Source organism: Pseudopipra pipra, chromosome 5 (genome assembly GCF_036250125.1).
Source record: "Pseudopipra pipra isolate bDixPip1 chromosome 5, bDixPip1.hap1, whole genome shotgun sequence".
Taxonomy (NCBI): Eukaryota; Metazoa; Chordata; class Aves; order Passeriformes; family Pipridae; genus Pseudopipra; species Pseudopipra pipra.
In genome coordinates, this window is record NC_087553.1 from 74572312 (window position 1) to 74598416 (window position 26105).

The 26105-nt window shown below is 49.0% G+C and overlaps 2 protein-coding genes across 20 annotated transcripts in view; one reads left to right on the forward strand and one right to left on the reverse strand.

Annotated features, from left to right (window-relative positions):
• FBH1 (F-box DNA helicase 1) overlaps positions 1-18700 on the forward strand; it is a 48075-nt gene extending 29375 nt beyond the window's left edge. For 3 of the 15 annotated variants that reach the window (XM_064656631.1, XM_064656629.1, XM_064656630.1), the window contains 9 exons: positions 507-606; positions 2124-2245; positions 4632-4707; positions 6619-6813; positions 7614-7739; positions 8679-8785; positions 9268-9402; positions 10238-15868; positions 18357-18700. In XM_064656631.1, the coding sequence (XP_064512701.1) occupies positions 507-606; positions 2124-2245; positions 4632-4707; positions 6619-6813; positions 7614-7739; positions 8679-8785; positions 9268-9402; positions 10238-10357 (981 nt within the window). In that variant the 3' untranslated portion in view covers positions 10358-15868; positions 18357-18700. Of the gene's footprint in view, positions 1-506; positions 607-2123; positions 2246-4631; positions 4708-6618; positions 6814-7613; positions 7740-8678; positions 8786-9267; positions 9403-10237; positions 15898-17564; positions 18264-18356 lie in introns of all 15 variants that reach the window. The other 12 variants (XM_064656627.1, XM_064656625.1, XM_064656618.1 and 9 more) reach the window with 12 other exon arrangements.
• Positions 11542-15136, reverse strand: IL15RA (interleukin 15 receptor subunit alpha). 5 transcript variants are annotated; one of them, XM_064656639.1, is made up of 8 exons: positions 14698-15136; positions 14098-14178; positions 13761-13886; positions 13545-13574; positions 13180-13243; positions 12932-13055; positions 12655-12880; positions 11542-11887 (listed from the first exon to the last, which is right to left on the reverse strand). In XM_064656639.1, exons 1-7 carry the CDS (start codon positions 15134-15136, stop codon positions 12848-12850), a joined length of 897 nt encoding a protein of 298 aa, XP_064512709.1. In that variant the 3' UTR covers positions 11542-11887; positions 12655-12847. The 5 variants fall into 5 exon arrangements, with proteins under 5 accessions (XP_064512709.1, XP_064512708.1, XP_064512705.1 ...); XM_064656638.1 differs by having other exon boundaries at positions 12655-13055; XM_064656635.1 differs by having other exon boundaries at positions 13180-13574.
• Positions 18701-26105: the final 7405 nt, after the last annotated feature.

Consider the following 26105-nt stretch of genomic DNA (forward strand, 5'->3'; position numbering starts at 1 on the left):
GAATTGTATAATTTGTATTTAGGAATGACGAGGATTTCAAGGAATGGTTTGATGGGAATGGTGTCATTTGGGTTTAGGAATGACCAGGAATTCAAGGAATGGTTTGATGGGAGTTGTATAATTTGTATTTACGAATAACTAGGATTTCTAGGAATAGTCGGGAGGTATTTGGGTGTTTTTCCAAGAGAAAAGTTGTCCAGAAGGTTGGTGGGAATTTTATTGTGTAGGTTTAGGAATGGCCAGGATTTCTAGGAATAGATTTGGGGGGATTTGGGTACTTTTCCAAGAGAAAAGTTATCCAGGAGGTTTGATGGGAATTGTATCATTTGGGTTTAGGAATGACCAGGATTTCTAGGAATACTTTGAGGAGATTTTGGTGCTTTTTCCAAGAGAAAAGATGTCCAGAAGGTGGGTGGGAATTGTATAATTCCAGACATAGCAATACTTCTATAGGTTCTAACAAATTCCTCATCTTTTCCTGCCTTTTCCTGGATTTTTCCACGCAGAGTTTCCGATTTGGTCCCGAGATTGCTTATGTTGGAGCAACAATCCTGGATGTTTGCAAAGGGATCCGGAATAAGACGTTGGTGGGTGGGAACCAGAAGGGTGAGTTGTGTTCTCTCAGCTCAGGGCCGTTGAATAAAATTAATTTTATTAAATAATAATTAATTTTATTCGCTAATAACACCATAAATAGTAAATATGAATATCGGTTGTAATAAATTAAATTAATAAAATTCGATTATAAAATGTAAATTCAGGTTTACTCTTTAAGTTCAACATTTAAAAAGGTAATTGAATTTATAAAAATCAATTAATTTATGAATTAATAATTAATTTATAAAATGCAATTAGGAGTAAATGTTTGTAATAAATAATGTATAAAAAGTTACTAATAATTCATAATCGATTACGTTAAATTGGTTAAATTTCATTTCAAAGTGAAATTTGAAATGACATTTGAGTTTAGCATAGTTAATAATTAATATATAGTTATTATGCATAAAATATTATATCATAATAGTATATAAATAGTTGTTGATAATTAGCTAATAATTTAATTAATAAAATAAACTAATTATGTTAATAATATTAATAGTTGAATTAATAGATTTTATTTTATAAATATATTTTATTTAAATATTATTTTATGTAAATTTTATTTTATGTAAATTTTAGTTTTGGAAATTTTATTTTTTAATTCTATTTTATTTAAATTCTATTTTTTTAAATTCTATTTTATTTTAATTCTTTTTTATTTTAATTCTATTTTATTTACATGTTTTTTATTTAAATTTTATTTTACTTAAATTTTTTTAATTTATTTTTTTAAATTCTATTTTCTTTAAATTCTATTTTCTTTACATTCTATTTTATGCACATTTTATTTTATTTAACTTTTATTTTATTTTAATTTTAATTTTTTAAATTTTATTTTCTTTAAATTATTTTTTCTTTACTTTCTATTTTATTTACATTTTATTTTATCCCCATTTTATTTTATTTAAATTTTATTTTATTTGAACTTAAATTTTTTAAATTATTTTTTCTTAAAATTATATTGTCTTTTAAGTTTTATTTTATTTACATTCTATTTTATCCACGTTTTATTTTATTTAAATTTTATTTTATTTTAATTTAAATTTTTTAAATTCTTATTTCTTTAAATTCTATTTTCTTTGTTTTATTTTATTCACATTTTATTTTATTCACATTTTATTTTATTTAAATTTTATTTTATTTAAATTTTATTTTATTTAAATTTTATTTTATTTAAATTTTATTTAAATTTTATTTTATTTAAATTTCATTTTATTTAAATTTTATTTCCTAAATGAACTTTAGGATTTAACGTGAAAAATTGATGAAATTTATCAAACTAATAAATCAGTAACCTAATTAAATGTGCATTAAATATATTAATAAATACAGAAATATAATCCCTTTCATCTACAAAAACATGTTAAATATGTTAAAAAAAATCTGTAAATTAATTAAATTTATGAAATTGAAGATAAATATACAATCCATAAAGGAGAAATAATTAAATAAATAACTCTGACCCGTGGAGTTCCTCGGATGCGGATCCTGATTCCCGGGATCCCGGGAATGTGTCCGTGCAGGCGCCGTCCGGGGCTCCCTGGAAGGGAAGATCACCGTCCTTTCCCGCAGCAATTCCAGCGTTTTCGACGACGCCGTCAAACTCACCGGGAGGGACAGACCCATCCCAATCCACGTCATCGGGGTAGGTGGGCACGCCCAAGGCCAATTCCCGCCTTGGGATCGATATTCCGGCAAAAAGCAGGAATCTGGCGCAGCCAGGAAGTGATTGGGGGCCGTTTTATCCTCAAATCCGGGCGGGCCAAATCCCATTTTTAGGCTGATTTATCCCGGTTTTATTCGGCTTAGGTGGGAACGCCCAAGGCCAATTCCCACCTTTGGAGTCGATATTCCATCAAAAAACAGGAATCTGGCACGGCCAGGAAGTGATTTGGAGCCATTTTATTCTCAAATCCGTATGGGCCAAATCCCGTTTTTAGGCTGATTTATCCCATTTTTATCCGGCTTAGGTGGTAATGGCCAAGGAGAATTCCCGCTTTGGAATCAATATTCCGGCGGAAAGCAGGAATCTGGTGCAGCCAGGAAGTGATTTGGGGCCGTTTTATCCTCAAATCCGGGCGGGCCAAATCCCGTTTTTAGGCTGATTTATCCCAGTTTTATCCGGCTTAGGTGGGAATGGCCAAGGAGAATTCCCGCTTTGGAATCAATATTCCGGCGGAAAGCAGGAATCTGGTGCAGCCAGGAAGTGATTTGGGGCCGTTTTATCCTCAAATCCAGACAGGCCAAATCCTGTTTTTAGGCTGATTTATCCCAGTTTTATCCGGCTTAGGTGGGAATGGCCAAGGAGAATTCCCGCTTTGGAATCAATATTCCGGCGGAAAGCAGGAATCTGGCACGGCCAGGAAGTGATTTGGGGCCGTTTTATCCTCAAATCCAGACGGGCCAAATCCTGTTTTTAGGCTGATTTATCCCGGTTTTATCCGGCTTAGGTGGGAACAGCCAAGGCCAATTCCCACCTTTGGGATCGATATTCCGGCAAAAAGCGGGAATCTGGCACGGCCGGAAAGTGATTTGGGGCCGTTTTATCCTCAAATCTGGGCAGGCCAAATCCTGTTTTTAGGCTGATTTATCCCGGTTTTATCCGGCTTGGGCGGGATGGGAATTGTATAATTTGTGTTTAGGAATGACCAGGATTTCTAGGAATAGTTTGAGGAGATTTTGGTGGTTTTTCCAAGTGAAAAGATGTCCAGAAGGTTGGTGGGAATTTTATCGTGTAGGTTTAGGAATGACCAGGATTTCTAGGAATAGATTTGAGGGAATTTGGGTGCTTTTCCAAGAGAAAAGTTATCCAGGAGGTTTGATGGGAATTGTATCATTTGGGTTTAGGAATGAGCAGGATTTCTAGGAATAGTTGGGAGGTATTTGGGTGTTTTTCCAGGAGAAAACTTTTCCAGAAGGTTGGTGGGAATTGTATCAGTTGGGTTTAGGAATGACCAGATTTTCTAGGAATGGCTCGGTGAGAATTGGATAATTTGGGATTAAGAATTGACCAGGATTTCAAGGAATGGTTTGATGGGAATGGTGTCATTTGGATTCAGGAATGACCAGGATTGGGGCGGGAAAAGAGGGGATGGAACAAGTGGCTGGAAGTATTTGGAGGAGCTGGAGCGGTTCCGGTGCCTTTGGAATTAAAAATCAGCCGGAATTGAGTGCAAAAACAGGGAAAGAATAAACATTTTCCACGTTTTCTTGGGAGACAATGGCAGCGTTTGAAGCCGGAAGCGACCTTGGGATGTGCCGGGATCATCGTGGATTCCCAGCCCTGGGGGGCTCAATCCACCCAGGAAATCCAGGGAAAACTGGGGCCTTTTTGGGGAAGGGAAATCGGGATTTTCCGCAGACATCAACCCCTTGAGGGAGCAACAGGCCCCGGGATTTCCCTGGATTTTCATTCCCAAAAAAGCGGAGCCGGAGGAGAACGTGTGTGCCCACACCTGCAGGAATCCCTGGGCTGGAATTCCAGGAGGGTTTTAACCCAGCTCCACATTCCAAAGCCTCGGGAATCACCGGGCCTCGAGCTCTCAATGGCCAATAAAATCTCATGGAATAGGGAAAAACCTCCTTCCATTTGGGAATTTTGCAGCCGGAATTGGAGGAATTGTTCGAGCCAATCTTCGGAATTTTTAGGCCCATATTCCCAATTTTTCACCTTATTTTTTTTCCACCAGAAACCTGCACATTAAAACGAAATAAGCCTTTGAAGGGGTGGCTGCCCAGCGCCAAATAAAAATTTGGGATAAATTTAATTTATCCCGATAAATCTGGGATGTATTTAATTTATCCCAGTTTTCCTTCGGATGGAACAAACCAAAGAGGATTTAAAAACGAGGGGGTGGAAAAAAAATACTTGTGGAAAGTAAAAATGTCCTGGAAAAAAAAAAAAAAGGAGTTTTTTGGGTCAGTTTATGTTGAAACTGAGATTTTCTTTTTATTTTTCCCATTTTATTTTCCCTGGAACAGCCGCTTTTATTTTGGGATAAAAAGCTCCGTGTTTTTTTTGGTTGTTTTAGGGCTTGGCTCGTTTTGGCCTGAGCAGGATTTATGACATTTGGAAGCTCAGTCAACCTGCAGAAGTCAGGGAAAAATGTGAGTATTGCCCTTTTTTCCTGGTTCCTTTTCCGTTTCCTCAGGGAATTCTCGAGGGGGGAAAAAACTGATTTTTTTTTATTTTTTTTTTAACTCATATCCGAGCTATTTTTGGCAACTTCAAGGATCTTCAGTTCTTAACGCCGGGAATGCCAAAATTTTGGGGTCTGTGTCTCAGATCCCTCCCCGGATTTCCACTTAGCTGGAAGCTTATCCCAGAAACCCCGAGTTTGGGATGTTTTTCCCCATTTTTCCTGATTTTTAGGTCATTTTTATTCTGCCTTAAGTTCCCCCCTCTTTTTTTTGGGTGGTTTAAATCCTGCTTTCTTTTCCCCGGTGGATAAAATTTAGGATAAAAATCCCTCCTTTGCAGGAATCGAAGGAAAAACCAGGAAAAGAAAGGATTTGTTGGTGGATTTATAGGGATGTTGTTCCAGGGTTTTTTGGGAAGTGAGGGGCCAAGAAAACTCCCTGGCTCCGGGATAACAAGTGGGATTTATGGAGGATGGGAGAGGGATTTATGCCCTTTTAATTAAAGCCTTTAATTAAAATTAAATTATTACTAGTGTATTATTAATATTCTATATTAATTATATAATATAATATAATTAGTATAATTAATGTGGTATATAATTATATGTTATAATTATATAATATAATAATATACAATTCATATAATAATTATATAATATAATGTTATCAATTAATATTATTCTTAATATTATTTATATTAATAGTAGTAATTAGAAATTTATATAATTAGTCTATTAATATATAATTAATTTATAGTATAATTTTTAATATATGATAGGCAACATGTATTTATTGTTTATAGTTATAATTAGAAATATTAATACTATATAGTCCTATATATTGATATTAAATATATTAAAATATTGTTATATATTAATATAATATTATATTGTAATTAATATAATATATTGTTATTATATATTAAAGTATATTTAAATATATTAATAATTAATATATTACTAAGATATATTAATATATTGTTAATAATGTAACTGAAACAATATATCATTATTCAAATTTAATTAAAATAAAAATAATAGCAAAAACTCATATAAATAATACACTCTATATTACATTTATTTTATAATATCTAAGATAATATTTTTATGTATAATATACACATATAATATAAACATGTTATATATATTATTGTATAATATGACACATAATAAATATAATAATGTATTGTAATCTGATAATGTATTTATATAAGAATTATAATACTTATAATTAAATTTTAATTCTAATTTAATATAAATTAAATAAATTATATAATATAATAAATGAATAATCATAATGAATAATGATAAATAATAATAATGAATAATATAAATTATATAATACTTATTATAATTAAATTTTAATTCTAATTTAATATAAATTAAATAAACTATATAATAATAAATAATAATAAATAATGATAAATAATAAATAATAATATAAATTATATAATGTAATAATACTTATTATGACTAAATTTTAATTCTATTTTAATATAACTAAACTAAACTCTATAGTATAAGAATAATAAAGAATAATAAAGAACAATAATAAACTATATAATGTAATAATACTTATTATAATTAAATTTTAATTCTAACTTAATATAAATGAAACAAACTATATAATATAATAATAAATAATAATAATAAATAATGATAAATAATAATATAAACTATAAAATGTAATAATACTTATTATAATTAAATTTTAATTCTGATTTTATATAAATAAACTAAACTATTTAATATAAGAATAATAAAGAATAATTAGGAATAATAATAAAATAAACTACATAATGTAATAATACTTATTTTAATTAAATTTTAATTCCAATTTCCTATAACTAAACTGAACTGCTGTCCCCTTTCCTTCCAGCCAACCTGGTGATCAACGATTCCTTTCTCCAGAAGTGGGAAGCTCGGGGGTTCTTTGGATTGAAGGAATACGCGGAGCACGTGGACGACCGAGACCTGGCCGGGAAGATTTCCATCGTGGAGAAGTACAGGGAGCGGATCCCGGAGCTGGTGCAGAGGATCGAGAGGTCCCACGTGTCCCAGGAATCCCTGGCGGGTAAATCCAGGGGTAAAGGGGCAAACCCGGGTCTCCTTTCGGTCCTGAGTCCAACTGATCCTGGAAAGGAGGCTGAGTTTGGATCGAGTTGGACTTTTAGGGAGAACGGGAGCTTTAGGGCTGGATTCCCTCTGCTCTGGAGCCAGGCTGGGAGAGCTGGGAATGTTCCCCTGGAGAAGGGAAGGCTCCAGGGAGAGCTGAGAGCCCCTGGCAGGGCCTAAAGGGGCTCCAGGAGAGCTGGAGAGGGACTGGGGACAAGGGATGGAGGGACAGGACACAGGGAATGGCTTCCCAGTGCCAGAGGGCAGGGATGGGTGGGATATTGGGAAGGAATTACTGGCTGGGAGGGTGGGGAGGGGCTGGAATGGAATTCCCAGAGAAGCTGTGGCTGCCCCTGGATCCCTGGGAGTGTCCAAGGCCAGGTTGGAGCAACCTGGGATAGTGGGAGGTGTCCCTGGGCTTGGAACTGTACGGATTTCAAGGTCTCCTTCAACCCAAATCATTCCATGGTTTTATGATTCCATGGATATTTCACTTGCCCTGACTGAAACGTGGGGAGGGGATGAATCAATCGGGTCGAAAATTCCTCAAACAAAGAACATTCCCATTTGGAAGTCGGGGCTGGCAAGTCCCTTCAACCCTTTAGGATTCCCGACAGAGGAGCTCCTGTTTTATGTTTGGGGGAGAAATTAAAATTCATGGAGAATGAGATGAAATTCCAAACCGCCGTTTTTGCCGCCGTGGCTGATCTTTATTCCTTCTTTTTTTCCTTCCTGTGTTCCCACTTGTGCTGGATCCAGATTATCTCATTGGGACTGTCCACCAAGCCAAAGGCCTGGAATTCGACACCGTGCTGGTGGCCGATGACTTTGTGAAGGCCCCGTGTGGGAGCGACGCTTCCCAGAGGAGAACCAACCTGGCCATTGGTATGGGAGCAGCTCCTGGGAAAGCAGGGAAGGGGAGGGAGCTGGGAAGGGGCTGGAGAGCTCCTGAGGGAGCTGGGGGGGCTCATCCTGGAGAAAAGGGGGATCAGGGGGGACCTTCTGGCTCTGCAAGTCCCTGCCAGGAGGGGGGAGCCGGGGGGGGTCGGGCTCTGCTGCCAGGGAACAAGGGACAGGCCAAGGGGAAACGGCCTCAGGCTGTGCCAGGGGAGGGTCAGGTTGGATATTAGGGAAAATTTCCTCATGGAAGGGGTGGTCAGGCATTGGAACAGCCTGGAGTCCCCATCCCTGGAGGGATTTTAAATCCCTGTGGATGTGGCACCTGGGGACACGGGTCAGTGGTGGCCTCGGCAGAGCTGGGAATGGTTGGAATCAATGGTCTTAAAGGCCTTTTCCAGCCTTAAGGGTTCTCTGATTCCATGAATATTCCGGCAACTGTCACCGTGTAGCAACAGGGAAAGACCAACTCCAGGCTTGGCAGGGCCGCTGCTTCCCTTAGGTTCCTGTTTTTGGGAGGAGCTGGGCTCTCCCCGGGAGCAGAGGGAATCCAGGCCCCGGGAAACTCCCCCAGTGCCAAGCCTGTGCTCCACAGGCAGGAAAACACGGAGCTGGGAGCAGCTCCCTGCCTGTGCCCGGAGGGAGGAATGTGGAACGAGGCAGGAGCTTGGATGGCGTCAGGACCCGCACAGCAAACAGGGCCTGCACATTCCCGCTTTCCCAGAGAAACACTGGAATGCTTTGGGTTGGGAGGACCTTAAAGCCCCTCCCATCCCATCCCATCCCACCCTCTGCCATGGGCAGGGAAAACCTCCCACTATCCCGGGTTGCTCCAAGCCTTACCCAACCTGGACAAAGCATGGGAAGGAGGGCAGGGCTGTTCCTCCTTGCTCCCTAAATCCATGGATCGTGTCTGCTCCGTGCCAGGCGCCGTCCCGGAGGACGAGTGGAACCTGCTCTACGTCGCCGTGACCCGGGCAAAGAAGTGTCTCCTGCTCTCCAAATCCCTGGAACACCTCCTGGCCCTGGCTGGGGTGAGTGAAATCCTTCCCAAGGCAGGAAAACCCCTTCAGTGGGGTTATTTGGGATACCTGCCCCTAAGGATTATCCCCCCAGTCCCAAGTTTCAGGTGGATCTGTGCTGGCAGTACCCAAGGTCACGTTTTTCCCGCGTTTTGCTGCTCCACGCCGTGATTCCAGCAGGAAAACACAAGATTGAAGCAGTTTTTTCCCCCCACAGTTCTTGCATTTGGGTGTTGCTTTCCACAGATCCTGAGTTCTTCCCTCTGAGATCCCCTTTTCCCTGTCCTTCCTCCTTTCCTTCCTCCTTTCCCGTTGGCTTCTCCTTGACTTTTTTTATCGCCAGGAATTTGGGATTTTGTTTTGTTGGTTTTTTTTTTTTAAAGCCCATCCTGTTGCAAATCGTTTCCAAGTGGTTAAAAAAAATAAGGGAACAACCTCTTCCAGCATCTCAGCTCCCTCTGAGGGGCGTTATTCCCCTTTTTCCTTGTTTTTAGGAGCAATTCCTTCGGGTGGAGCTGATGAGTGAGGCTGCCAAGGCCGGAGCATCCCAGACTTGCTGCGTGTCCAGATGCACAAACATGTTGGATCCCAGCTCCAGGCTGGTTGTGAGGAAGCTCCCGTTGACTCACGTACGTCTTTTCCCTGGGATTTTGGGATTGGGAGCCTCCAGTCCCTGTTCTGAGCCGGGATCTCACCCCCACAGCTCCCCATCCTCATGACTTCCCGGGGGGATTCCGGGTGGTGTTGCACTTCCCAGAGATCCACTTAGTTCCCAGATTTCTCATCTGAGACATTTTGTGGTCTCAGGTGGAGCCAGTTTGGGGGTTTTGTTGTGTCAGATCCCACACCCGAGTCTTGGAGCCTCTGCTGAGGCCATGGAGCATCCCATGGGATTGGCAGAGCACCCCTCGCCCCAGGGACAGTCGGATTTTGGGGTCCAGGTTTGCCTTTGATCCCACCCTCTGGCTCTGGGGTGGAGCCTTATCCAGAGGGTACCATGAAGGCCAAGCTCTGGAGTGACCACATGGAAAATCTGGGAAGCTCCACGTCCAGGGGACAACAGATGGCTCTGATCCATCCACAGGGACACGAGGGCGGGACAGGAGGGAACGGCCTCGATCTGTGCCAGGGGATGTTTAGGTGGGATACTGGGGAAAATTCCTGCGTGGAAAGGGTTGTCCAGTGGTGGATTCCCCATCCCTGCAGGGATTTAACAGCCACGTGGATGTGGCACTTGGGGACATGGATTAGTGGTGGCCTTGGAAGCGCTGGGGAATGTTGGACTCGATCTTGGAGAGATCTTTCCAACCTAAACGATTCCATGACTCCATCAGGGATTTCCATGCTTTGGGCACATCACCCTTCCCTTCCCTGGGCGGGAGGGGCTCGTGGCCGAGGTTGGAAGCGGAGCTGGTGTCCCTGCAGCTCCCTCTTCCCTGAAATTCCCATCTCTCCCTCCCGCAGAGCAACGGCAGCCGCGATCCCGGGGGATTCCTGTGCCAGCCTTGCACCCGGCAGCGCTTTGGCTCCCTGGCTCCACTCACCTCCTTCCCAGCGCTCCAGGAACAGCCCTGCCAGCTCTAGGGAAGCCCTCCCAGCTTCCCAAAGCCCGTTGGCACATCCCAGCTCAGGAACCGGGTGGATATTGGAGCAGGATTTGGATGGATATTGGAATGGGATTCCAGCCCGGCTCCGGAGGAACCCCGTAGGCTCTGGGAGACCTTCCCTGCAGCCCTGCCTTGCCTTCCAGGAGCTGGGAAGCAGAATATTCCAAAGAATGTGCACTTTAAGAACTGGATCAGCATTAATTTTGGAGCATTATCCCTGTGTACCTCTGTCACAGCGACCAAACTTCCCTGGATATCCCTCCCTCCTCCCTGACGTCAGCACTCCGTGAAATCCCTCTGATCCGCTGGAAGAAGAGGAAATGCAACCCTGGAAAGCTCCCAAAGGAACAGGCTCTTTCTGGGAAATGGACTTTCCCTGGCCAGCAATGGGAGGAAATCATTAATCCCTCTCAGGGAATGAATTCCCCTTCCTGGCAGCCAAGGGCTTTCCCAGACTTTGCTTCCCTTTTCCCAGGACCGAACCGTGAGGGAAGAACTGCTCTGGTTTGACCCGGAGACAAACTGGAGAGAGTTTTGAATCCTAAAACTCCATTTATAACCAAAAAACAAAAAAGCCTTAAAACTTCCTCGTTTTCCTCTTCTTTAACAAGTGCTTTGGCTGCATTGAATTCCAGCTCTTGGGAAGATCCTGGTGGATCGTGCTCCGTTGTGCCGCAATTCCAGAGCCTGTGCCATGGAAGAGCGAAACCGAAAGTGGTTCTGGAAGGGATCTGCCCTTGGATCCAGGCCCGGAGCTGGAGGAGCCTCATGCATCCTGTTATTCCCATGGGAGCTGCTGGAAGGGCTTGACTCCAAGAGCGCGTTCCCTGCTCTGCTCACCCTGGGGGCAGGAATTCCCGCTTGGATTGGGACGTGGACGTCGGAGCAGGAACCTCCGGTGCTCCATCCCGTGGGAGAGAGGCACTTCCAGCTTCCATGGCTGGAGGGTCTGGACTGTCACACATCCATGGTGCCGATTCCTTCCCCACAAACAGGAGGACAAAGCACAGCAGGTGGGAAAGAACATGGAATTTTGGGCTGTTGATGGGAATTCCGGTGCCCGATGAGCCCTCGGTGCTGTGGAGATGGATTTCATCCCGATCCAATCCTTCCCAATCCCGGCCGAGACCCCCCCAGTCAGTTCAACAATCAACTGCTCTGTGTGATTTTATATAAAATATATATATTTATACATAAAAAAAAGGCACCAGAGCTGCCTGTCCTGAAATAAAGGAAAACAGTGGATAAAAACCACCGAGGGATGAAGGAAAACCACAGAGAGGGAAATATTCCCGGAGTCGCGTCCTGGAAATATTTTTCCTTGGAATATTTCCTAAGTTTGGTCTCTCGAGAAGTGTAAATTGTAGTGAAAGTGCTCCGGGTTGGGATCCCTGGGAGCAGCCAGAGCCAGGGGGGATCAGGAATCCGGAGCCTGGATCGGTGCTGGAAGTGCTTCCAAAGGATCCCTGAGCTGCGTCCGAGGGCGGAATGGGGCTGGAAGCCTTGGCTGGAAAAGAGCAGGAAAGGGGTGAGGATGTGTGGAGGGATCTTTGGATGGGCCCCTCTCCACCTAATTCCCGGGATCTCAGGGAATTTGGGGGCAAAGCCGCTCTAGGGATGGGGTTGGTGTCCGGTTGGGCAGCTCTGGATGTGCTGCTGGATAGGGAATGGGCACTGCTTGGAGCAGGGAAGCTCAGCTTCATCCCAAACACCCCCAAACGACCACATCCCAGCATCCCAAAGGCCCCCATCCCAGCATCCCAAATGCCCCAATCCTGGCATCCCAAATCCCAGCATCCCAAACACCAACATCCCGGCATCCCAAATGCCCAAATCCCTAATAGTCAAATCCCAGCATCCCAAACACCCAAGTCCTGGCATCCCACATGCCCATATCCCAAAAACCCAATCCCAGCATCCCTAACACTCAAATCCCAGCTCCCAAGCACAAAATCCCAGCATCCCAAACCCCGTTATCCCAAACATTCCAATTCCAGCATCCCAAACACCCCAATCCCACCATCCCAAACACCCAAATCCCAGCTCCCAGGCACAAAATCCCAGCATCCCAAACCCCATTATCCCAAAAACTCAAATCCCAGTATCCCAAACACTCAAATCCCAGCATCCCAAACACTCGAATCCCAGCATCCCACCCCCTCCCCTGGGACACAGACCCCCCCTCCCGCTCCCTGCCACCCCCCACCATCCACAGGGGGCCAATTCCTCCAAATCCTTGCTCCCGATCCCGGAAAACCCCCTCACCCGTGGGACCTGGAGCCGTGCCATGCATGGGAATCACTGGTTCAGGCTGGGAAGAGCAGCCACGCGTCCCTTGGGATGAGGCTGCTCCGTGTGGAGCTCGGGATGTGCCACCGCTCAGAGAAGCCTCCAGCTTCCCTGGGAAGTGGGATCCTGGAGCATCCTTGGGGCTGTCGGGCGCACCGAGTTTGCCGGCTGCGGGCGCTCATCCCGTGGGAACGATCCCGGGGGGTGCCACCTCCTCATTCCCGGGGGTGGGAGCCGCCATGGGAATGTCCCTGGGTGCCACCTCCTCATTCCTGGGGGCCGGAGCCGCCATGGGAATGTCCCCGGGTGTCACCTCCTCATTCCCGAGGGCTGGAGCTGCCATGGGAATGTCCCCGGGTGTCACGTCGTAGCCCTGCCGTGGGTGCCTGTGGAAGGGAGGAGGAGCATCCCCAGCATTCCAAGGCTTTTCCTCGGCTCTCAGGGAAGCGCAGAGGCCGAGGAAAACTCGTCCCTGGGGTGGGAAGAGCTGGTGGGGTTGGGAATACTTACGTTTTCCTCCTCCAGCAGCAGCAGAAGGAGGCCACGATTCCGGTGACCAGGAGCGCCGGGAACCCTGTGGAAAAGCCACAGGGATGGATGAGCGTCTTCCAGCTCATGGATGAGGGCACAGCCCGGCTCCAAACAAAACAGCTCCACAAAGAGCCATAAAAACCTAGGATGCAGTCCCAAGGTGCCCTCCCCACCCTGGCAGGGATAAAACTGGGAATTCTCTTTTCCAGGGAGAAGTTTGGGTGCTGCCTCCTTCCCACCTCGGTGACATTCCCAGGGAATAAAAGCTCCCACGGCCCCGAGGGCTTGGAAGCTTAAAAAGTATGGAAAATGAGCCCCTGCTTCCCAAAACAAGCTCGTCTTACCGATGGAATAGGCCAAGGTCTGGCTGGAAGCTGGAAAAGAAGGGAGAAAGCTTTTTTTTTAGCTGGAAAAGTCGGGATAGTGGGAAGAGCGTCGCTAAGGAGTTTTGGGGAGAAGGAAAAAAAAAATCCACTGGGAAAAGAAAAAGAGCTTTTTTTCCTGGATGGAATTATCCCCAGGAGAGAGGGGGGGTATATTCCCGTGGGAAGCATCCCAACCTGTGGCATTGTCCGAGGGGGCGTTGGGCAGCGGGGTTGTCCCCTCTCCCGGTGTGGATGTATCCAGGGGTGTCCCATCAGCTCCGGGCTTTCCCGCCGGAGAAGGGCTGGAAGTGGGGCTGGTTCCTGCAGGGAAAAGGGTGTAAAATTCCATTTGAATTCCATTTCCGATTCCCAAATCGAAAAACACAACGCCCCAAATCCAACGGCCCCTAAAGCGGTGCCATTCCATGGGATTTCATGGATACGGCCGCACCGCTGGAATATTTCGCTTCCCGCACCATGGGGGGGGGTGGTTTGTGTCTCCCAAAAATCTCGAAATTTTTGAGTTGCTCACCCCTCCGGGTGGTGCTCTCCGTGTGCGGCTCCGTCGGGATCACGGGGATGGGGGTTTGTGGAGGAGGAGCCGCCGGGTCTCCTGTGGGAAAACACCACCAGAAATCAGGGAATAAACCCTCCGACCCCGGTTTGTTGGGATGGGAAAGGGACATCATCCAATACGAGGGACCGGGGGGTCACTCCACAAAAACATCCCTCAGTTATCCAAACTTTTAACCGTTTTTGGGAATTAGTGTTGATTGGTCCGTCGGTTCATTAATTAATATTCCATCCTCTATTGGTTATTAATTCTCACTCTAATTAGTTCTAATTAATTAATTCCAGTTAATCCCCGTTTTCAGTCCTTTTACCATCTTTTTTTTTCCCCAGATGGATCTTTTTTCCCATCTTTTTTCCCCCCGGCTCCGGGAGCGCCGAATCCGGCGAGCCCTAACCTTTGGATTTGCTTTTCCAACCCCCGGAGCGCGTCCACCATCCATTACTTATTCCAGGGATTAAATCTCCTCCCAAAACGCTGAACGGGGAATACAACCCCTCCCCGCATCCCTCGGCAGCGGAATTCCCACTCCCCAGTTCCCGATTCCCACAGGGAGCTCACGGATGCACTGGAGCGTGGGGTCGGTCCAGCCGGGCCGGGCGGATCCATCCCGGAGGACGCACTGGATGAGGTTGGAAGTCCCGGCTTTCCGCTTGTATCCCGGGTCGCAGGAATAGCGCAGCAGGGAGTGGAGCCCCGTGTTGTTCCCCACCTCGATGTGGGCGTTGGCCACGGCCTTGGGGCGGCTGCATCGCGCTGGAGAGGGATGGAAAACACATGGAATCGCAACCGGGACACCAGGAAAATGCCGGGAACGTCCTTGGAAGTGTCCGAGGCCAGGCTGGAAGAACCTGGGATAGCAGAAGGTATCTCTGCCCACGGCTGGAGCTGGATGGGCTTTATGGTCCCTTCCAACCCAAACCATCCCGTGATTCCAGGAAATCCTGGCTAGGGGTGGATGTAGGGATTGGATGCTGCCCTGGAGCTGGGAGAGCCTCATCCGGCCTCCAGAAATAATCCGGGATGGCTGTCTCTGTACACAGGAATTAGAAAGGGAAAACTATCCCTGGCATCCTTGTGGTCACCTGGAGCATATCCAGGGAATGGAGAAAGGGAAAACTGTATTTTTGGAATCTCTGTGGTCATTTGGAGCAGCTCCTCCAAGGATTGGGAAAGGGAAAACTTGATTTCCAGCATCCTTGTGGTCACTTGGAGCATCTCCAGGGAATGGAGAAAGGGAAAACTCTATTTTTGGAATCTTTGTGGTCACTTGGAGCAGCTCCTCCATCCACCAAAGACTGTTTGTGGAATTCCATCCCCTTTCAGTCATTCCATCCCCATTTTCAGACCATTCCAGGACAGCAGCCCTGGCTCCATCCGGCCACCAGCTGCTGCATTTCCCCACCCCCTCCTTCCTTCCTTCGCTTTCCAGCCGGACATGAAAAATTCCATATGCTCCATGAGTCCTCCAGCTGGTTCCCAGGGGGTTTTTTCCCTCCTCTGGAGGCTGCAGCTGGGATCCAGCATCCCGGGATTGTGAGTTATGGCTTTGCTTTTCCACTTCGGCCTCGGCTTGAGGCCGATTTCCCAACAGGGTGTTAAAGTCTCGCCCCTTTCCTGGTTTCTCCAAGGTTATGCCGGCACCAGGATCCCTGCTGGAGCGTGGGAATGGCTCATCCATGACCCCAGCTGCTGGAAGCGCCTGTATCCCGATGGGAGCCAGCACGGAGAGGTGATGATCCAGTGCTGGGATGGAGAGAGGTGCAGTGGGGATAACACAGAGCAGGGCTGGGATGGAGGGGTCACGGCTGGGATGGGGCAATGGATGGGCGGGATGGAGAGAGGGATGGCTGGGATGGAGAGAGGGATGGCTGGGATGGAGAGAGAGCTGAGATGGAGAGAGAGCTGGGATGGAAAGAGGAATGGCTGGGATGGAGAGAGAGCTGGGATGGAGAGAGGGATGGCTCGGATGGAGAGAGGGATGGCTGGGATGGAGAGAGAGCTGAGATGGAGAGAGAGCTGGGATGGAGAGAGGAATGGCTGGGATGGAGAGAGAGCTGGGATGGAGAGAGGGATGGCTCGGATGGAGAGAGGGATGGCTGGGATTTGATGGATGGGTGGGATGGAGTGAGGGATGGCTGGGATGTGATGGATGGCTGGGATGGAGAGAGGGATGGCTGGGATGGGGCAATGGATGGCTGGGATGTGATGGATGGCTGGGATGGAGAGAGGGATGGCTGGGATGAGGTGAGGGATGGCTGGGATGGGGTGAGGGATGGCCGGGATGAGGTGAGGGATGGCTGGGATGGAGAGATGGATGGCTGGGATGGAGTGAGGGATGGCTGGGATGAGGTGAGGGATGGCTGGGATGTGATGGATGGCTGGGATGGAGTGAGGGATGGCTGGGATGTGATGGGTAGCTGGGATGGAGTGAGGGATGGTTAGGATGGAGAGATGGATGGCTGGGATAAAGCAATGGATGGCTGGGATGTGATGGATGGCTGGGATGGAGCGATGGATGGAGAGATGGATAGCTGGGATGGAGAGATGGATGGCTGGGATGGAGCGATGGATGGAGAGATGGATAGCTGGGATGGAGAGATGGATGGCTGGGATGGAGAGATGGATGGAGAGATGGATAGCTGGGATGGAGAGATGGATAGCTGGGATGGAGAGATGGATGGCTGGGATGGAGAGATGGATGTCTGGGAGGGAGAGAGGGATGGCTGGGATAAAGCAATGGATGGCCAGGATGTGATGCGCAGCCAGGATGGAGAGATGGATGGCCAGGATGGAGTGAGGGATGATTGGAATAGAGAGATGGATGGCCGGGATGGAGAGATGGATGGCTGGGATAAAGCAGTGGATGGCCGGGATGTGACGCACAGATAGGATGGAGCAGTGCAGGGCTGGGATGGGAAGCAGGGAAAGGATGGAATGATGCATGGTTGGGATGTGATGCACAGCAGGGATGAGCTGATCCCGGGCTGGGATGGAGAGAGAATCGGCTGGGATGGAGCAGTGTCCAGCCAGGAGGGCTGGGATCAAGGTGGGATGGGGATGGAAACGCAGTGGGAATGGGAGCACAGTGAGGATGGAAACATGGTAGGGATGGAAACACTGTGGGGATGGAAGCAGGATGAAGATGGGAACGTGATGGGGATGGAAGCACCGTGGGGATGGAAGCATAGTTTGGGATGGGAACACAACAGGGATGGAAACACAGGGATGGGAGCACAGTAGAGACAGGAGCATGATGGAGATGGAATCACAGTGGGAATGGGAGCATGATGGGGGTGGAAATACAGTGGGGATGGAAGCACAGTGGGAATGGGATCACCATGGGAACAGGAGCACAACGTGCTGAGACTCCCAGATATAAAACCCTTCGTCCTAAAAGTCACCTGCCCCAATTCCTGTGCCCCCAGAACATCCCAGGGGGAATCTGCTCCGCCGGGGTGGATCCCTGGCCTTGGAACATCCCCAAGTGCCCGGAGGGAGTTCCTGGAAACATCAACTCCGTGAAGCAGAATCCCAGGAAACTGGGCTGTTCCACAACCCGCTCACCCATCCCCAGACCCGAGGCCGTGCCAGGAGCAAGTGAAAAACTCTTCCAGTGCCAACTCCTGCAGGAAATTCAGCCAGAGGCATCCAAACATCCTGGAAAAACAGGGGCCTGCCAATCCTGTTTGTGCCTCCCAATCCCTCCAAAGCGCTTTTTTTTTCCCCAGTTGATTTGACTGTAAAATAATCTCCTCTTCCCAAAAATTCCCGGCCCTTGGATGACGAGACCCCGACGTCGCCGCTCTCCGGGATCCCAATCCGGCGTCTCGTGCCGTGGATCGTTTGATGAGCCAAAATGCCAAGGGGGGGAAAGGGGAGGAAATATTTGGGGAATCCCATTTCCGGCCCTGGAGTTGCGTGGTCTGGATTTGGGCTTTGATCCCTTGGCGGGGAGTTGGGATTTCCCATGGATGTGTCAGCCCAAGTGCCCGAGGATTCATCCCATTCCTTGGCCAACATCCCAACTGAGCCGCAGTGCCCGGTGCCAGCCTTTCCAGGAAAGTACCTCCAGCTGCCTTGTTTCCATCCGAATTCCCTGCATCCTGCTGGGATTAGATATCCAGGTTGAAAGGGCTCGATATTCCCGGGTTTTGTGTTTGCAGGGATGAAGTTCGTGTTTTTTACTTGGCTTTTTTTTTTTGGTCCCTTTCCGCCAGCGATCCCGAATGATGCCGGTGAGGAGGAGCTAATTCCAGCATGTTGGGAAGCAAAACACTGGGAACAAGGCCAGGGTATCCCAGATGTGGGGATGTCATTCCATGTCCACCTCCAGCTCCGTGGGGATGCACAACCACAGACACCGGAGAATCCACACTGGGAAAACCTGACTGTTCTCCTTGGAAAATCACCACCAAGAGGGTTTATTTGGTCGGAAAACCGTAAGCCAAAAAAAAAGCTGGGAAAAGGGGAATTTCGGAGGTCCGGACCCACGACTGGAGAGTTCACGAGGAACACTGAAATCATGGAAATAAATGAAACTTTCCCATGTTTTAACTGAAAAGTATTTAAAATATTTTTGTAGACATTTTTAGAAAGCAGGAGAGGACGGGATTGGGATCCCAAATTATCCAGCACCGGAACTAAGAGAAATAAATTCTAAATTCCCGTTCTCTAACACCCCATAAAACCACGTTTTCTGCCCCGAGTGGGTCCTCATTGCATCACCACCTCCAGGAATGTTGTCCCAAGGTCCGGGGTTGGTGGTCAGGGGGCGTTGACTTCGGGGAAGGATATTTTTAGTGGGTGTTCCCAGCACTGGCGGCTCTTCCTGCTTATTTTCGTCCCTGAGGATGTTCCCCAGCCCTCGCCGCTCCCGTCATCCCGTTATAAATAGGGATGAGTTCATTTTCCAGGGCTTTGACAGCAGATGGGAGCCTGGAGGAGAGGCAGCACTGAACTGTCCCAAAGCTCTGCGCTCCCTTCCGGACGTATTTCCACACCAATCCTTCCCACTTCCCACAGTTTCAGTTCCTTTAGTGTTTCATAGCGGCCTCGGGACTGCCAAAGGCTCCCGGGGGTTCTTGGGATCGCTGCTCTGGGATGGGATTTTTCCCAAAGCTTTTCCCTGTGTGCAGGGAAGGGAATGGAGCTGGGGAAGGGGCTGGAGAATTCCTGAGGGAGCTTTTGGGGCTCAGCCTGGAGAGGAGGTTGGAGCCAGGGGGCTCGGGCTCTGCTCCAGGGAACAGGGACAGGACAAGGGGAAACGGCCTCAGGCTGTGCCAGGGGAGGGTCAGGTTGGATACTGAGGAAAATTCCTTCCTGGAAAGCGCTGTCCAGCCCCGGCACAGTGGCAGAGTCCCCATCCCTGGAGGGATTTCAAATCCCTGTGGATGTGGCACTTGGGGACAGGGCTCCGTGGTGGCCTCGGCAGTGCTGGGTTAATCATCAGACTCCACGACCTTAAAAGTCCCTTTCAGCTTTAGTGCTCCAGAGATTCCATGATTTGGTGCTCTTGGAGAGGCTGGATGTGATGGGGCACTCCCAGTCCAGCAGCCACCGACAACCCCATCCCACGGAAAACCCGCAGAGCCCACCCAGGGTGAAATCCCGGCTCCCACGGATCCATCACCTCCAACCCCCCCCAGCTTCCCTGGACACTGGTGAGAGGTGGGGTGGGAATCCAGGAGGGAGGTGGGCACTGGAGAGGTGCAAGGGGAGCACAGGGGTGCGGCCTGGGCACCCCCAGGGGCAGTTGGGGCACCCAGGGAGCAGTTTGGGCATCCAGGGAGCAGCATGGGCATCCCAGGGAACGGCAGGGACCCCCCCAGTGGGAGCTGGGCTATCCCAGGGAGTGGTTTGGGCATCCAGGGAACAGCGTGGGCATCCCAGGGAGCGGCAGGGACCCCCCCAGTGGGAGCTGGGCTATCCCAGGGAGCAGCCTGAGTATCCAGGGAAGCGGAGTGGGCACCCCAGGGATGGCACGGACACCCTGGGAAGTAGGATGGGCACTCAAAGTGGGAGCTGGAGTAGCCCAGGGAGCAGCCTGGGTATCCAGGGAAGCGGAGCAGCTTCCCCAGGGAGCGGAGCAGGAACCCTGGGAAGTGGCCTGGGCATCCCAGGAAGCAGAGTGGGCATCCCAGGGATGGTGTGGGCACCCCCAGGAGCAGCATGGGCACCCTGAGTGGGAGTTTGGGTACCCCGGGGAGTGGTGTGAGTCCCTCGGGAAGCAGAGTGGGAACCCCGAGAAGTAGCCTGGGCATCCCAGGAAGCAGCATCGGCATCCCAGGGATGGTGTGGGCATCTCAGGGAAGGAATGGGTACCCCGAGGGAGGAGTGGGTACCCCGGGGAAGGAGTGAGCACCCCAGGGAAGGAGTGAGCACCCCAGGGAAGGAGTGGGCACCCTGGGGAAAGAGTGGGTACCCCAGGGAAGGACTGGCACCCCAGGAGTAGTGTGGGCACCCCGGGGAAGAAGTGAGCACCCCTGGGGGAGGTGTGAGCACCCCAGGGAAGGTGTGGGCACCCCAGGAGTAGTATTTGGCACCCCAAGGAAGGTGTGAGCACCCCAAGGAAGGAGTGGGCACTCCGGGAAAGGAGTGGGCACCCCAGGGAAGGTGTGAGCACCCCAGGGAAGGTGTGAGCACCCCAGGAGTAGTGTGGGCACCCCGGAGAAGGAGTGAGCCCCCTAGGGAAGGAGTGGGCACCCCAGGGAGTAGCCTGGGCACCCCAGGGAAGGAGCGAGCACCCCAGGGACAGTGTGGGCACCCCAGGGAAGGAGTGACACCCCGGAGAGTAACCTGGACACCCCAGGGAAGGAGTGGGCACCCCGGGGAGTAACCTGGGCACCCCGGGAAGGGCTGGGTGCCGCCGCCGGCGCGCCGGGCAGCCCGTGGCAGCCCCGCTTACCGGTGTCGGCGGCGGCGCGGAGCAGCAGCAGCAGCAGCAGCAGCAGAGAGAAGGTCCCGCAGAGCAGCAGCGGCAGCAGCGGCCGCGCCATCGAGCGGCCCGGGGGCAGCTCCGCGGCCTGGAGGGGCTGCGGCTCCGAGGGGGCCCCGCGGCGCTGCCCGGGCTGTCCCGCCGGGGCAAGGAAGGGTTTCGCTTTCGCTTTCGACACGGGGCCACCCGGAGGGATGCGCCGCCCTGCCGGGATGGGGACATGGGGAGGGACGGGATGCGCTCCGAGGGAAGGGCGGGTCAGGACCCGGGCGGGATTCGGGACCCGGGGGGATATTCGGGATCGGGGGGGATTCGGGACCCAGGAGGGGATTCGGGACCGAGTGGATATTCTGGACCCGGGGGGGGATATTCGGGACCCGGGGGGATATCCGGGATCAGGGATGGATTCGGGACCTGGGGGGATATTTGGTACCCCGGGGATATTCGGGACCCGGGGGGAATTTGGGACTCAGGAGGATATTTGGGACCCTGAGGGATATTCGGGATCCAGGGGAATATTCGGGACGCCGGGGGGGGAGGATTCGGGATCCCGGGGACGCGATACCCGGGAGGGATGAAATACCGGGAAGCAACAGCCAGGGAATACAAAGCCGGCGTGGAAATGTGTGGAATTTGGTACCCAGAGAGGGATGGAATGCCCGGGAGGGGATGAAAAAAGAGGGGAATGATGAGATACCTGGGAGGGTGGGATACCTGGGAGGAGGAAATACCGGGAAAGGAGGAAATACCGAGGGATTCAATAGCTGGAGGGATGCAAAACCAGGGAATACAAAGCCTGGGGGTGGAAATGTGTGGAATTTGGTACCCAGAGAGGGATGGAATGCCGGGAGGGGATGAAAAAAGCAGGGGAATGATGAGATACCTGGGAGGGTGGGATACATGGGGGGAAGAAATACCGGGAGAGGAGGAAATACCGGGACGCAATAGCTGGAGGGATGCAAAAACCAGGGAATACAAAGCATGGGTGAGGGAAATGTGTGGAATTTGGTCCCCGGGTGGGAGGGGATGACACCCAGAGGGGGTGTGTGGGATACCTGGGGAGGGGGGATGGGAGAGCAGGAGGATGGAATGTTTGGAGGGCAGGGGGTGCAAAATCAGGGCGGGGAGAGGGTGTCCCAAGGCAGGGGGATGAGATATCCCGGGAAAAAACAGTCCCTGGGCGATATTGGGAAGTGCAGTGCCCAGGAGAGTCATGGCACTGCTGGGATGTGATCCCTCGGGAAGGGATGTGATCCCTCGGGAAGGGATGCGATCCTTCGGGAAGGGATGTGATCCCTCGGGAAGGGATGCGATCCCTCGGGAAGGGATGTGATCCCTCGGGAAGGGATGCGATCGCTCGGGAAGGGATGTGATCCCTCGGGAAGGGATGTGATCCCTCGGGAAGGGATGCGATCCTTCGGGAAGGGGTGTGATCCCTCGGGAAGGGATGCGATCGCTCGGGAAGGGATGTGATCCCTCGGGAAGGGATGCGATCCCTCGGGAAGGGATGTGATCCCTCGGGAAGGGATGCGATCCCTCGGGAAGGGATGCGATCGCTCGGGAAGGGATGTGATCCCTCGGGAAGGGATGCGATCCTTCGGGAAGGGATGTGATCCCTCGGGAAGGGATGCGATCCCGGCAGGGTATCCCTGCCCAGGGGGATGGATGTGGCACCCGCGGGAACCGTGGGATGCAATTCCTTCCTCCAGCGCCCCGGGAGCATCCGGATGCGATTCCCTGGGGATGCAGGAGGTTCCAGTGCTGGAGCTGGAACTTGCTGGTCCCAAAAAAACCCTCCAAACTGGAAATCAAAGGAAGACCTGCAGAGCTCCTGTGTCGGGCTCGATCCCGCAGCATTCCCAGGATTCCCACAGATCCTGCTCCCAACAAATCCTCCCCGGCTCCGGGCTCGTCTGCCTCTGTTTATTCTGACAGTTGGAATTTTATCTTGGCACAGGGCATCGGGAAAAAGATATATAAAAAAGATATTTTTAATATAATATACATTTTCATATAATATATGTTTCCATATAATAAATATATATAATATATAGAGAATATATATTATATATTATTATATATGATATAATATATATTAAATAATACAATATATTATATATAAGTATGTATTATATATAATATTGTAAAATATATATTATATAATTATATATTATATATATTATATATATTATATATATTATATATTATATATTATATAATATGTATTATATAATACAATATATAATATATGATTATGTATTATATATAATATTGTAAAATACATATTATATAATTATATACTATATATTTTATATATATTAAATATTATATATATTTATATATATTATATATAAATATATATATTATATATTTATATTTATTATACTTAATATATAATTATATATTATATATTATATTATATTATATATAATACATAATTATAGATAATATATATAATTACATATATAATTACATATTATAAATATCTATTTATATATTATATATTATGAATATCTATTATATATAATATATACTATCCAATAAACATATGAATATGAATATACGAATATATTTTATATAAAATGTATTACAATAAATAAAATAACATGATAGAAATTAATTAATTAATTAAATAAATAAATAAATAAAATAAATAAAATAAATTAAGTAAATATATATATTCTACAATATCTAGGAAAGGGAAGGAAAAGGATAATTTGGATCGTAGCATTTCCCAGCCAATTCCTCCTGGGAAGCAGGAAAATCCTCCCTCTGCCCCTCCAGGAGTGAGAACTACCCTTGACAGCCCAGGAACCTGGCAAAAGCCTGGAGGACAAGGCGGAGCCACCCGAGGGTGGTGACTGGAAAGGTTCCAGGTGAAAACACTGCCCCGGTTCCAGGGCAATTCCGGGCTCTCCCGGATTCCCAGGGCTGGCTGGATGAACCCTGGCCAGGCTGGGATCCCACGTGAGGGAGGTTGGGAAGGGCAGGGCAAGAACTGGGGCTGATAGTGCGGCTTTGGGGGAGGAAAACACTCCTGGGATGGTTCAGCCCTTCTTTTCCAAGGATTCCTTCCAAAGCCGTGGGCAAAACCCCGCGGTGTCCCAATTTTTTGGGGTGGGATTTTGGTGCAGACGAGCTGTGCAGCTCCTGGTCTTCCGGAAGAGGAAAACTCTGCGGGAGTTTGTGCTGGTCGGGCTGGAGAACGGCTCGTTTTCGGTAGATTTCCAGGAAAATCCTTGGAATTCCATGAAAAATTAGGGCTAAGGAACGTTGGGGGATGCTCTCAGTGCGGGGAGCTCGGGGTGGAGCCGCAGGCTGAGCCCTGAGGTGAGAAACTGGGAGATGTCCCCAACCAGGATGGGCACAGGGACGTTTGGGGCCCATCCCGGTGACACTCGGACACGCGGAAGGAGCTGATGATCCCAGACTTTTCCCACCCTCAGGCTGTGGGGGTGTAAAAATCCAGGGTGTCCTTTGTTGGGGGGGTCTCCCCCCCCAGGAGCCACCAGCTCTTATTTCGTTATTTAATTATTGCACCGAGATTAAGTTGTTTTAAGGATTGAGAGGTCGGAGGCTCCGAATGGGAAACCTGGGATTGATCCCGTAAGGAAACCCGGTCTGAGGGTGGGAGTGTGGGGGGTGGAGCTGCAAAGGGGCCTCATTCCCAGCTCAGGTGGCTCCTGGATCGTCAGCAAGGGGTTTCCTTAACAGTCCACTCACAGAAGGCTCCAGGGAGAGCTGAGAGCCCCTTGCAGGGCCTGAAGGGGCTCCAGGAGAGCTGGAGAGGGACTGGGGACAAGGGATGGAGGGACAGGACACAGGGAATGGCTTCCCAGTGCCAGAGGGCAGGGATAGGTGGGATATTGGGAAGGAATTGCTGGCTGGGAGGGTGGGGAGGGGCTGGAATGGATTTCCCAGAGAAGCTGTGGCTGCCCCTGGATCCCTGGAAGTGTCCAAGGCCGGGTTGGAGCAACCTGGGATAGCGGGAGGCGTCCCTGGGGTTGGAACTGGATGATCCTTCAGTTCCCTTCCCACCCAAACCATTCCAGGAATTCTCTGGTTAACTCAGCACAAACACTTGCCTTTTAAAATTCATGTTGTGACCGAAGCAGACTTTTCTCACCCTTGGAATGTCTCCTTTTAGGATGTTCTGGACAAGGAGCAGCAGGACATGGCCGAGAGCGCCCAGAGGGAGCGAAGCACCAGCTTCGACTTCAGCTCCTACCACACCCTGGATGAGGTGAGTCCCTCAGGGCAGGAGGGTTCTTTCCTTTTCCCTGGCCTTTCTTCACGCTGTCTCCCATCAGAATTCCAATATTTAGGATCTAGGTGTCTCTCCAGCTTCTCTTTGGCACCTGGTTTTGGGTTTTATTTGAATTAATTTAGTGGTCAGAGCAATCAGCCCGGCCCTGACAGAGCGAGTGCTGATCAAACTTTTCCATGAGCTCCAAACCCCTTCCTTCTGAACCTCCAAAGAGACAGAGAAATAAAGGAATCTTGAAATAGGGAGAGAAAGGCCTCCTTGCCCAGAGAAACTGTGGCTGCCCCTGGATCCCTGGAAGTGTCCAAGGCCGGGTTGGAGCCACCTGGGACAGTGGGAGGTGTCCCTGCCCACGGCAGGGGGTGGAATGGGATGAGCTTTCAGTTCCCTTCCATCCCAAACCACTCTGTGATTCCATGATTGCCCTCAGCCATCATGGAATTCACCTCCTGGCCATGAGCCAAGCTGGGAAGCACTGGAGGGTTTTTTCAGGGATTAACTGGTTCCTCACCTCGGTTGGGCAGCTGCTGTTCCTGGCAGGAACAATTCACTCCCAATTTTGCCAGGCAAGAATTCCCGGGGCAGTCCTGCCTGCCTGGTGTGGTCAGGGGACACTTTGCCATCCATCTGGGATGGGGAGTGGGAATTCCAGGGAGGGGGAGGCCGGGGGGATGCACCACCACACACTGAAGTGGTTGAGGAGCTCTGTTGGGATTTACCTGTTTGTCCTCGGATGTCACACGTGGAAGGGTTGTGGGCAGCAAAGGA